Source organism: Mastigoproctus giganteus, chromosome 1, assembly GCF_048544385.1.
Source record: "Mastigoproctus giganteus isolate SK-2022 chromosome 1, ASM4854438v1, whole genome shotgun sequence".
NCBI lineage: Eukaryota > Metazoa > Arthropoda > Arachnida > Uropygi > Thelyphonidae > Mastigoproctus > Mastigoproctus giganteus.
In genome coordinates, this window is record NC_143575.1 from 144,954,215 (window position 1) to 144,967,997 (window position 13,783).

At 41.4% G+C, this 13,783-nt stretch overlaps 1 protein-coding gene across 1 annotated transcript in view; it reads left to right on the plus strand.

Moving 5' to 3' along the window:
• Window positions 1-6,689: 6,689 nt before the first annotated feature.
• Window positions 6,690-13,783, plus strand: part of Elp2 (elongator complex protein 2) — a 407,540-nt gene continuing 400,446 nt past the window's right edge. The window contains exon 1 of the mRNA XM_090382492.1: window positions 6,690-6,818. Within this exon, the coding sequence (XP_090238618.1) occupies window positions 6,690-6,818 (129 nt within the window). The remainder of the gene's footprint in view (window positions 6,819-13,783) is intronic.

Consider the following 13,783-nt stretch of genomic DNA (forward strand, 5'->3'; position numbering starts at 1 on the left):
AATGATATTGAAATTTCGCAAGATTATTTAATGAAAAAACTTTCGAGCCTACAGGCCAGTAAGGCTCCTGGAGTTGATGGAATATACGCCATAATCTTAAGGCAGGCAGCAAGTGAGTGCCTTGAACCATTGAGGCTAATTATGCGAGCATCACTAGACTCTGGGGAGATTCCCTTGGATTGGAAAAGTGCCAGTGTATCTCCCATACATAAGGGTGGCTCTAAAAGTGAAGTGAGAAATCATCGACCTGCTAGTCTGACTTCAGTGGTAGGGAAAATCATGGAGGCAATGATCAGTGGTGGAATTCAGGATCATTTGGATCGAATTGAAATTCTCAAGGATACTCAGCATGGTTTTGTAAAGGGAAAATCATGTTTAACAAATCTGGTTTGCTATTTCGAAAGGGTCACTCACGAGCTGAATTTAGGGAATAATTTCGACATTGTTTATTTAGATTTCAGCAAAGCTTTTGACTCAGTCCCACATGAGCGGTTGCTTTATAAGCTGGAACAGGTTGGAATCACTGGGAAAACCCTTAGATGGATAGCAGGATGGCTTCAGGGCAGGAGGCAGAGGGCTGTGATAAATGGCTATTCCTCAGATTGGGTTGATGTAAGAAGTGGGGTTTCCCAAGGATCAGTATCAGGACCACTGTTGTTTTTAAGTTTCATAAACGACATTGATGAAAGGATAGAGGGCGTGATGTCTAAATTTGCAGATGATGTTAAAATTGGTAGAGTGGTTAATGATCACTGTCAAGCTGAGCTTCTTCAGAGAGACCTAGATAGACTTCAGGAATGGTCAGAAAAATGGCAGCTATGCTTTAATCCAACAAATGTAAGGTATTACACCTGGGAAACAGTAATCCCAAAATAACTTATTCACTTGGTGGAGTTCAACTAAACCCAGTACTGGAGGAAAGGGACTTGGGTGTTACGATAAGGGCAGACATGAAATTCTCTGAGAATTGTAAACAAGTTGCAAGGAAGGCCCATGGTGTCCTATCGATGATCTATCGAACTTTTGCAAGTAGAGATAGAGACGTGATAATCCTATTATATAAGGCTTTTGTTAGACCACACTTGGAATACTGTGTTCAAGTATGGAGACCGCACCTAAAGAAAGATATCGAGCTTCTTGAAAGGGTGCAAAGACGGGTCACTCGCCTGGTGAGATCCGCAAAAGGGCGTCCTTATGAAGAAAGATTTCGAATATGTGGGTTGCAGAGTTTGGAAACTAAAAACCTTAGTGGAGATTTGATTGAGGTGTTTAAGGCTTTGAGAGGCATCAGTAAAATGAATGAGGACGAAATTTTCAAGATTATAAATAATGCTAGAACTAGGGGACATAAATTCAAGATTCGGGGGGAAATGTTTAGATTGGACTGCAGGAAGTTTTATTTTAGCCAGCGAGTTATAAATTACTGGAATAAGTTGCTTACATGGGTGGTAGAGGCTGACAGTTTGGAGAAATTCAAAGGTCATCTGGATAGTACCTTCGCGTCAGGGAAGCGCATAGGATGATAGGTTTAATTTACTTTTTTTTATTAATTATTATTATTTTTTTATCATTGTTTTGTTCGTTTTTTTTTTTTTTTTTTTTTTTTTTGGCTGGTGCAGCATAAGCCATAGGTTTTCTTGCACCATGCGGCCATTACTAATACTAATACTAAGTCACTACTGTGTTCCTCAAACCATTCCTGCACATCAAGTGCCAATGGCTCGGTGCATTGTAATCTTGGAAGACACCATCGTCATTCGGGAAAAAATGTAACATAGCAGGGTGTGCATAGTCAGCAAGCAGTTGACGATAGCGGAGACCAGTAATACGTTGTTCCACATGCACCAGGGTTCCATGTTACTGCAAGTGAAACATGCCGTACACCATACAGCCCCCTCCAACGGCCTGCACGTTTGATAACATGCATGACGGATTAAGAGCCTCATGCTATTTACGCCAAATTTGTACACGACCATCCACGGTGTGGACTCATCCGACCAGCACACCTTCTTCCAGTCTTCTAACGTCCAACTTGTATGCTCTTTGTACCAGGTGAGTCTTTTACGCCGATGAATCTTGGTTAGGAGAGGATGCTGTAGGGATTGTCTGTTATCTATAGCCCATATGTGCGAGCGTGCAACGCATGGTCATGCCAGATATTTTCCAGGTTGGCCCGTGTTGTATTGGGTAGTCAACTCGTCAACAGTGTTGCGCCTGTTCGCCTGTACGAGTCGTCGTACCCGGCACTCACCTCTAACATAAACATTTCGCTGACCTTTACACTTTTGCCGTCGGGTCGTTGTTTGATCATTTTGACGCCAGTCCTGGTACACTTTAACAACGGCGGCTCTCGAACTCTCCACCAGTTCAGCCGTTGGGGAAATCGAGGCACGAGCTCTTGGAGCTCTCATAATCTGTCGTTTATCAAATTCCGATAAATTCTTCGTTTTACCCTTCATGTTCGGAATTTTAGTACCTACTGAAGCACTGTCACCTTATCTATGCTACGTAGGTCGACTAACTCCGCACCTCGTACCTCACGTGATCAACCCTTCGTATTCAGTTTTCATAGGGGTGGTCATAATCCAGTGATCACGTTGTATATATTAGAAATGTTAGCATTACCATTAGTTGAGGTATATGGTGAAAGAAAGCAAGCTTATACAGCATCAGCCAAAAAAAAAAAAAAAAAAAACCCCTTCCCATTTCACCCGTCCGGTTACTCCAAATATTTATCTAGTTCAGCCTTAAATTTATTTAAGCTGTCTACTTCCACAACAACAGATGGAAGTCTATTCCAGCAAACCACCACCCGCTGGCTAAAGGCAATCTTCCGCACATCTGTTCTTCAACTGTCTTTCCTCAATTTGAATTTATGCCTCCTCAGGTTCTTAATGTGAACGAGCGGAAGTATCCCGTCAGCATTGAGCCTGCCCAAAATATTCAAGGCCTTATACACCTTGATCAGATGAGAGTGTGAAGTTTATTTTTCCTCTCCTGCAAATTCGAGTTTTTGGACTTATTTGCTTATTTACTTAGACCACAGAAATATACATATACGACAAATACATGCCATTGTGTATCACGGTTCTTCCTTAATAATAATTCTGTGCGCAGACAAAGTAATTTTTTATTTTAATCTGAGATCGCCAAACCTATCCAAAGGTACAGTCACGACGCCAAACGAGCGTTTGTATGAAAGGAATTATCTATTTCATATAACATGCGGAGTTTGCGGTAGGCTACAGTAGACAACCACTTTGCTTGCGCATTGCGCATGCCATAAGCAATCGTCCAATACAGTACGTGCTATTCCTTCACTAGGCATAGTAAGCAATACTCTCCGAGCAAACTGTTGTTGATATTACTCCAAACTTTCAATTGCGGCTCTATAGAAAGTACAACATTTAACGAACGCTTATTTCAAATTGAGATACCAACAATTCTTCTTTTGTACAAGTTAAATCATAGTAGGCAGTTGTTTTAAACTCTAGACGAGCAATTTTTGAATTGCCCCCCTGAACAATCAAATTTCCCCCATGTGGGGCGTGGGACCCACGTTGGGAAACACCGTGCTAGAACATCCTCCTAGCATAGGAGTGGTTGGTCTTGGTGACTCGGGACCAAAATTACCTATCTCCTAAGAACAGGAGTGTTTGGTCGAAATACTCAGACCATAATGTATATAACTACTAGTTTTTTTTTTTCTTTTTGCTGGCTCTCTGGTAAGGGCAACCTGGGAGCGGGATTGCAGGCACTCGCCAGTATTGCACTACTTCTGGCGGGTGCGAGATTTTCGGTGGTAATAACACCGGTACAGGAGGACTGTTGACCCAGGCCCGGTGCTAGGGATGGGCACCAGGCAGCAGCTGCCCATACGTTGGCTGCACCCTGGTGGAATAATAGCCTTACACAAACAAAACAACACACATTAATATTGCACACATACACTGACACTTTTCAGGCCCATTATGCAGAGTTTCTGCACCATAACAGTACGAAGGTGGAGATTGGCTAAGGCCTAGGAGCCATCCCGATATAAGAACACACACACACAAACACACAGTACCTTCATTACCATTATTAATGTCTATAAAACTCTATATAATCTTGTATATAAATTGTTTATATCATGAGAATGTACATAAAATTGTGTGTGTAAATAAATGTAAAAGTGGAATGGAATGGAATGATAAGCCACCCGGAGACAATCCCGAAGTTTCTCACCGAAGGAATCACATATCTGAAGCCTAAAGACGAAGATACAAGAAACCATCGAAATACAGGCCAATCACCTGCCTCCCAACGATGTATAAGATCTTGACTAGCTGCATAACCAAGAAGATATCAGACCACTTAGAGAGTCAGAATATAATGGCCGAAGAGCAGAAAGGATGCAAGCGGAGGAGCAAAGGATGCAAGCGGAGGAGCAAAGGATGCAAGGAGCAATTAATCATAGATGCCGCAGTTATGGAGCAAGCCTACAAGAAGCACCGCAACCTATACACGGCCTACATCGATTAGGCCTTCGACACCGTATCTCATAGCTGGCTAATAGAGACCCTGAAGATCTAAAAGGTTCCTAGGAGCAACAATGGCGAAATGGAGTACCACCATTAAGGTCGAGAACATCACAACCAGGCCAATCCCCATTAGAAGAGGAATCTTTCAGGGAGATGTTCTAAGCCCACTGTGGTTCTGTCTAGCACTCAACCCGCTATCTACCATACTTAACAGCAGAAGTATAGATATAATCTCAAAGAAGGAAGAAAGAGCCTGTACACCCTCACACACCTGATGTACGTGGACGACATCAAGCTCTATGCGGCAACCGAGAAGCAACTCCAGCAACTATTCCGGATCACCAAAGAATTCGGCAAGGACATCAGGATGGAATTTGGTTTAGACAAATGCAAGACCCACACTCTGCACCAGGGTAAATTAGTTGGCCGAAACTACCAGCTGCTGACTGGTAAAGAGATCGAATCTATGACAGAAGTAGAGACCTACAAATACCTAGGGATGACGCAGGCTCAGCAGTAAGAGCAGAAGGAAATCAAGAAATGCCTGACCGAAAAATCATCAGAGACTCAGAAGCCTGCTGAAAGCAAAATTGAACGGAGGGAACACAGTTAAAGCCATAAACACCTGTGCAGCTCCAGTACTAACATACACCTTCGGAGTGATAGATTGGACTAACATCGAGCTAGAAAACAAAGACAATGATGACCAAGAGCTGCCAACACCACCCGAAGTCAGCAGTGGGGAGACTAACAATAGCTCGGAAAGTGGGAGGATTGGGCCTCAAAACTTCGATGGTTAACCTGAAGGATTACTTCGAGAACAACACAGCACCACTCCACCAGGCCATAAGGAAGATAGATAAATCGTATACCCCACTCAACCTAAGCGAGTAACCCCGACCCACCCAGACGGCACAAGAAACGAAGTTAGAAAGATGGGCAAAGAAGACACTCCATGGCAGACACCACAATGACCTCCATCAAGATTATATCGATAACATTGCTTCCAATGCTTGGCTCACAATCGGAACACTCTTCCCCGAGACTGAAGGATTCATGCTGGCCATCCAAGATAATACAGCCATCCAAGATAAGGTAGCCAGGATAATACAGCAGAAGCTAGCGAGGAAATACCAGTTGACCAAAGAAAGTGTACCATACTACAAGTACGAACCCCAGGCAGTACTAGAGACCCGAACCGACAGGCTGTACTGGGACCGCGCCATAATAACGGATAAGACCATCCCGCACAACAGACCGGACATAACCCTTGTGGACAAGATGGAATAGGCTACATACCGGATTGACACAGCGGTGCCCAACACTAGGAATGTCCAGAAAACCCACGAGGAAAAAATTCGGAAGTACCGTACACGAACCTGAGATATGAAGTGAAGGAGATGTGGCATATGCAAGAAGTATCGACTATCCCGATCATCGTGCCCTCCACCGGTATGATGCCAAAGACTCTACATAGCAGCAATAGGTCTCCCAACGAACACCTACAAGGAACTCCAGAAAGTCGCAATCCTGAACACCTGTAGGATAGTCAGAGATTTCCTCGACCAACAGTAACACCAGACATGACAACCACCCTGTGTACTTGGTAGCAGTACCTGTCACGGAGTGGAATCCCCCAATCAGGGAGGAAATGATCTAAGAGCAACAATAATGATAATAAGCGTGCTAATACATTGTGCGCATTATCTAAGTAGTCATTTCTTAATGTGTATGTATTAATAAATTAATTTTTAAATGTTAGAAAATTTATTCATTCCCACTTATTTCTGAATTATTTCTCATCTTTTATTATATTTCTGAATTTACAGTATTTTTCATTGTTGAAAAGGTCATATTCTTTATGACGAAATTTCTGTTTAACGAAATTTGTTAAGGGAAAGAGAGCGATTTCGTTATATACTGTATGTGTATATATATATATATATATATATTTATTATTATTTTCATTATTAGCAATAGTTAAATTATAGATATATTCCTACTACATTCTACACATAACAATAAAAATAATTTTATATATATATATATATATATATATATATATATATTTTTTTTTTTTTTTTTATTATTTATTTTTTTTTTTTTTATTATTTTTTTTTTAATTTATTTAATTTTTGTGAAGTATAGGTGGCGTGTTATTAAAATATGGCGCCGGATGTGAAAGTTGTTTACACAAGTTGTGCTTGTAATCGTTGCCCTCATGCTCTCGATTGGGGCTATAATAATCTTATTTGTTATGCAGCTTGCAACGCTGTGGCTATCTATGACCCCCAGGTAAGTGAGCTAATATATATACGTGTTTATTTATTTATCATAATTTCATGTAAGAATACGCGTATTGGAGTTTACGGGCGCCTCCGTAGCCAGGTGGGAAGGAGCAGCAGTGCATAGCACACGCTTCTTGATTAGACCGGGGGTTCTAGCCCGTGCTACCAAATACGGAGGTTGTGGAAAGGTCAGGAAATGACCACCGCATATCCCCGGCGCAATATGGCCTTAGTTGCTAATACTCTGCAATTCTGCCCAGACACGATAGGAGGGAGTATATGATGAGAGCCTTGTCGATCAATTCGGCCCTGGAGGGATTGTGCAAGGCTCAAGGGGTAGAATTTTTTTCAGCCTGGACTGTACTTGTTAACAGGAGAGATTGCTTCTACAGGGATGGGATACACTTAAATAGAAAGGGTGCAAGAATTTTTGCTGATGCTGTCGAGGCAGTGTTAGGTGAATCGGAAAACTGCTAGTTGGGGGGGATACAAGGACTAATAGATTAACAGTAGCCAGTGGCAGAGGTGGAAGTGATTCTTGCACTGCTTCTATTGAAATGAGCAGAAGTCTGAAAAACAAGATGCAGGATATTTCAGAGACTGCTGGTAGTCATTGCGGTACAAGTAAACACATGGGTTGTGTTAGGGTAGCTAAGAATAGAAACAGGTGCATGTATATCTGCGTGTACACCAATGCTAGGAGTTTGGTAAATAAATTTGATGAATTTGAGGTATTGCTCAAAACATCAAAGGCAGATATTGTTGGGATATCAGAGACGTGGTGTCACACAGATATAAGTATTGCGGAACTGGAATTTGGGGAATACAATGTGTATAGAAAGGATAGACAGGACAGGAGGGGAGGAGGGGTTATGCTATTAATTAAGAAACACATAAAGTCCAAGGAAGTGAAGCCAGTCGACATCGATGGACAGGGCAGCGTCGAGTCAGTTTGGTGTGACATAAGCATAGGGAAATCAAAATTGAGAGTAGGAGTGTGCTATAGGCCTAATGACTCTGATGAGTATAATAAGATATTGTACAGGGAAATAGAGTGGGCCAGTAAATCAGAGAGTCTTATAATGGGGGACTTTAATTTCCCAGATATTGACTGGAATTTGTGGGTTGGTCACTCGCACACTAGCAAGGCTTTTGTGGATTTATTGGATGATTGTTTTCTACATCAGCATGTTCGTGAGGCAACAAGAGGGAGCAATACTCTTGATCTGATTATCAGTAGTGATTCTTCATGCATTAAGAACCTGCAGATAAATGAACCACTAGGTGGCAGTGATCACAGTGTGTTGAAGTGGGATTTACTCAAGGAGGTAACTACCATCAGAGGTAAAGGGAAGGGTTTTTGTTTTCGTAAAGGCGACTATGATGGTCTGAGACAGTATTTAAATTCTATACAGTGGGACCAACTGATGATGTTACCAACAGCAAACTCAAAATGGGAAGCATTCAAGGAACTAATCTTGGAGGCTACCAGGCTTTACATACCAACTAAGAAATATTGTTCAAGGTTTAGGCCTAAATGGTTGTCAGATGAACTAATGAGACATGTGGCAGAGAAGAAAAATGCATGGGATACATACAAATTAATGGGTGACATGGAAGCCTGTGATAGATATAAGTTGGTCTGTAACCAAGTCACAAAGGAGATCAGGCAGGCAAAGGCAGACTATGAAAAATCCTTTGCAAAGGATGCAAAGAAAAACAGAAAAGAGTTCTTTACATACTTGAACTCGAAAAGGAAAGGGATGAATCAGATTGGTCCACTGGATATTGATGGTTCAACAGTTGAGGATCCTGCTCAGGTGGCTAACAATCTAAACGAGTATTTTGCATCTACATTCACGCATGAGGAGTTATTCAGGAAGGAGAATGATGTAGGTAAAGTAAACATTGGCAGTGAGCTGGATGATTTTGTAATAACTGAGAGGAAAGTGGAGGAGAGATTGTTGAGGATAAACATAAAAAAGGCACCTGGGGTGGATGGGATCTATCCAGTTATATTAAAGGAGGCAGCAAAGGAAGTAAGCAAACCCTTAGCCATAATTATGAGAGCTTCCTTGGACTCAGGGGAGGTACCTATGGACTGGAGATGTGCAAATGTGACCCCAATTCACAAAGGAGGTTCAAAGGCTGACACAAGTAATTATAGACCTGTTAGTTTAACTTCTGTTCCAGGTAAATTAATGGAGGCACTGGTTAAAGAAGCACTGCAGGATCATCTAGACAAGAATTCAGTTATAGCTCAGACGCAGCATGGTTTTGTTAAGGGCAGATCTTGCCTGACCAATTTGATTGGATACTATGATGTAGTCACAAAAGAACTGGATGCAGGGAATAACTTTGATATTATATATTTGGATCTTAGAAAGGCTTTTGATACTGTTGCACATGGAAGACTGCTGCACAAATTGGAGCAGTGTGGCATTGGAGGCAAATTGCTGCTATGGATAAGGGGATGGTTGAGTGGCAGAAGACAGAGAGTGGTAATCAATGGCCACTGCTCAACGTGGACTAATGTTATTAGTGGAGTTCCTCAAGGTTCAGTGTTGGGTCCGTTGTTGTTTTCGGTGTTTATGAATGATATTGATGATGGGATATCAAGTTTAATGTCCAAGTTTGCAGATGATACAAAGGTTGGCAGGGTCGTTAAGGACAATACTGATGCTATGCTGCTGCAACAGGATCTGGAAAGGTTGAACAGATGGGCTGAGAGGTGGCAAATGAGGTTTAACATCGACAAATGTAAAGTGCTGCATATGGGAAACAGTAACCCCAGAGCAACGTATCAACTCTGTGGTACTACACTGACAGTGGTGGAGAATGAAAAGGACCTGGGGGTAATTGTGCAGGCAGATATGAAGTTCTCTGAGCAGTGCAGACGAGCTGCAAGAGTAGCTCATGGTGTCTTGTCAATGATATACAGGAATTTTTCTAGCAGGGATAAGGAGGTGATTATTCCCTTGTATAAGGCAATGGTAAGGCCACATCTTGAGTACTGTATACAGGTCTGGAGGCCTCATTTCAAGAAGGATGTAGAGCTGCTGGAACGGGTGCAGAGAAGGGCAACAAGATTAGTAAATGGAACAAAGGGTTGCTCTTACGAAGAAAGGCTTAAGTTTTGCAAATTACAGAGTCTGGAGACTAGGCACCGGCGAGGTGATCTGATGGAGGTGTATAAGGCTTTGAATGGTTTGAGCATGCTCAATGCCAATGGGATTCTTCATCTTTCTCAGAATAATCACCTCAGAGGGCATAAATTCAAATTGAGGAAGGACGGATGTCGGATAGATGTGCGGAAATTTGCCTTTGGCCAGCGGGTGGTTGGTTGGTGGAACCGACTTCCATCACTTGTTGTTGAAGTTGATAGCCTAAACAAATTTAAAGCTCAACTGGACAGGTATTTCGAACGAACGGAGGGGTGAAATGGGAGTGGGTTTTTTTTTTTTTTTTTTGGCTGATGCTGAATAAGCTTGCTTTCTTGCATCATATGCCTCTGCTAATGCTACTCCTAAAAACCAAATAACAATAACATCTGACGCGGTCCAATAATTTTGGTTCAGACATTAACTGTGGCTCTTGGATACCTTCTCTAATTTCCTCTATTTGAATTCCCTGATCTATAACCTGAATCTGACTTCCAACATTCCCTTAAGCACCTAATGAGGTACTTGGCTCACTGCCTTCTGGCATGGAACCTGTAACCGCACTCTGAACTAACGTGTAACCTACTTTAACACCTTTAAGTTTAGGATCAAGTAATTTCTTAGAAACTTCACCTTGCAATCTTGGAACTCTAGAATGAGAGGGGGGGGAGTGAAAGCATTCAATTCAAATCTTCCTCCTTTCCACCTCCCCACCTCTAGGATTTTGCTTCCTATCCATAGTTAATGAATTAATCCATCAGCCTACAGGTAACCCAATTCACAAGCTCGTTAATCCAACCACGGATCACAAATCCGTTAATACCCAGTGAAACACTGTTGAAATTACAAATTGTTCTCGGTTAAATTAAGAACCTTTTACCTCCTTCCTAGGATAATAACACAATTTCCATGAAAACAACAAACTGGGAACCAAGATAGTGGCCCAGCATTACTAACAATGTAGAATACACAAGATTTTCAAAATTAATTAATTTGTTAGTATAAGTCACCAAACACTTTTATAATTATTAGAAAAACCCAACAAGAAATGATTAAATGCCACACAATCGATGACAGCCCAATGCAAACAAACACTTGAATATTTACCAGAAACTGTAAAACTATAGAACATGTGTACAGAAAGGACAGGAGGTTGGGGGGGGGGAGGTAATGCTCTTGGTTAAGAAGCATATTAAATCTAAGGCAGTGCATCCAGTCAACATGGATGGCCAGTGCAATGTTGAGTCAGTTTGGCGTGACATAATCACTGGGAAAACAAAAATGAGATTAGGGGTTTGTTATAGGCCTAATGACTGTGGTGAGTATAACAAACAACTATACAGAGAAATAGTCGGCCAGTAAATCAGAATATATATAATTGGAGATTTTAATTTTTCAGTTATTGACTGGAACTTGTGGATTAGTCACTCACACAGTAACAAGACTTTTGTGGATTTATTGGATGACATTTTTCTGCAGCAGTATGTTAGAGAGGCTAGAAGAGGAAGCAGTACTCTTGATCTGATTATCAGCAGGAACTCTTCATGCATTAAGAATCAGTAGGTAAAAGACCCACTGGGTGGCAGTGATCACAGTCTACTGATGTAGGATTTACTTAAAGACATATAACTACTGTCAAGGGTAAAGTGAAAGACTTGCTTTCGTGAGATGAGTACAGTGTAGTGGGACTAACCGATCATGTTATCAACAGCAAATTTTAAATGGGAAGCATGGAGGGAAGTAATTATAGTAGCTCCTTGGCTTTTCATACCAAATAAGAAATCCTGTTCAAGGCTTAGACCTAAATGAATGTCAAATGAATTGATTAGACCTGTGGCAGAGAAGAAAATGCATGCGGTGCATATAAATTTTTGAGTGCTACAGTGGCCTATGGTCGATATAAACTATAATCAAATCTAAAAGGAAATTTGGCAAGCCAAGGCAGGTTACGAGAAGGCTCTGGCAAAGAATGCAAAAAAATGCAGCTATGACTTCAATTTTATTAACAGTAGAAGGAAAGGGTTAAATTACATTGGTTGACAAGGTGTGAATGGATTAACTGTTGATTGATCTCGTTCAGGTTAATGACGAACTCAATAGGTATTTTGAATTCACACACAAGGAATTCTTTGGGGAAGGGTTTGCCAGAAGTTTATTCAGGATAGGAAGGGGGAGGGGTAAATGCTATTAGTTAAGAAACACATAAAAACCAAGGAAGTGAAGCCAGTCGACATCGCTGGACAGTGCAGTGTTGAGTCAGTTTGGTGTGACATAAGCATTGGGAGATCAAAATTGAGAGTAGGAGTGTGCTATAGGCCTAATGACTCTGATGAGTATAATAAGAAACTGTACAGAGAAATAGAGTGGGCCAGTAAATCAGAGAGTCTTATAATGGCAGATTTTAATTTCCCAGATATTGACTGGAATTTGGGGGCTGGTCACTCACACACTAGCAGGGCTTTTGTGGATTTATTGGATGATTGTTTTCTACATCAGCATGTTCGGGAGGCAACTAGAGGGAGTAATACTCTTGATTTGATTATCAGCAGTGATCCTTCATGCATTAAGAATCTGCAGATAAATGAACCACTAGGTGGCAGTGATCACAGTGTGCTGAAGTGGGATTTACTCAAAGAGGTAACTACCATTAGGGGTAAAGGGAAGGGTTATTGCTTCCGTAAAGGCGAATACGATGGACTGAGACAGTATTTAAATTCTATACAGTGGGACCAACTGATGATGTTACCAACAGCAAATTCAAAATGGGAAGCATTCAAAGAATTAATCTTGGAAGCTACTAGGCTTTACATACCAACTAAGAAATATTGTTCAAGGTTTAGGCCAAAATGGATGTCAGATGAACTAATGAGGCATATGGCAGAGAAGAAAAATGCATGGGATACTTACAAATTAACACATGACACAGAAGCCTATGATAGATACAAGTTGATATGCAACCAAGTTACAAAGGAGGTTAGGCAGGCGAAGGCAGATTACGAGAAATCCTTGGCAAGGGATGCAAAGAAAAACAGCAAAGAGTTCTTTACTTATGTAAACTCTAGAAGGAAGGGGATGAATCAGATTGGTCCACTTGATATTGATGGGTCAACTGTTGATGACCCTGCTCAGGTAGCTAACAAACTAAATGAATATTTTGCATCGACATTCACACATGAGGAGTTATTCAGCAAGGGGAATGCCAGAGGTGTATTCAACTCTAGCAGTAAGCTACAGAATCTTGAAATAACTGGGAGTAAAGTGGAGGAGAAACTGTTGAAGATAAACACAAGAAAGGCACCCGGGGTGGATGGGATCTATCCAGTTATATTAAAGGAGGCAGCAAAGGAAGTAAGCAAAACCTTAGCCATAATTAGGAGAGCTTCCTTGAACTCAGGGGAGGTACCTCCCCAAATGTGACCCCAATTCACAAAGGAGGATCAAAGGCTGACACAAGTAATTATAGACCTGTGAGCTTAACGTCTGTTCCAGGAAAATTAATGGAGGCACTGGTTAAAGAAGCACTGCAGGATCATTTAGACAAGACTTCAGTTATAGCTCGGACACAGCATGGTTTTGTTAAGGGGAAGTCTTGCCTGACCAATTTGATTGGATATTATGATGCAGTCACAAAAGAACTGGTGCAGGGAATAGCTTTGATATTATATACTTGGATCTTAGAAAGGCTTTTGATACTGTTGCACATGGAAGACTGCTACACAAATTGGAGCAGTGTGACATTGGAGGCAAATTGCTGCTATGGATAAAGGGGTGGTTGAGGGGGAGAAGACAGAGAGTGGTAATCAATGGACAC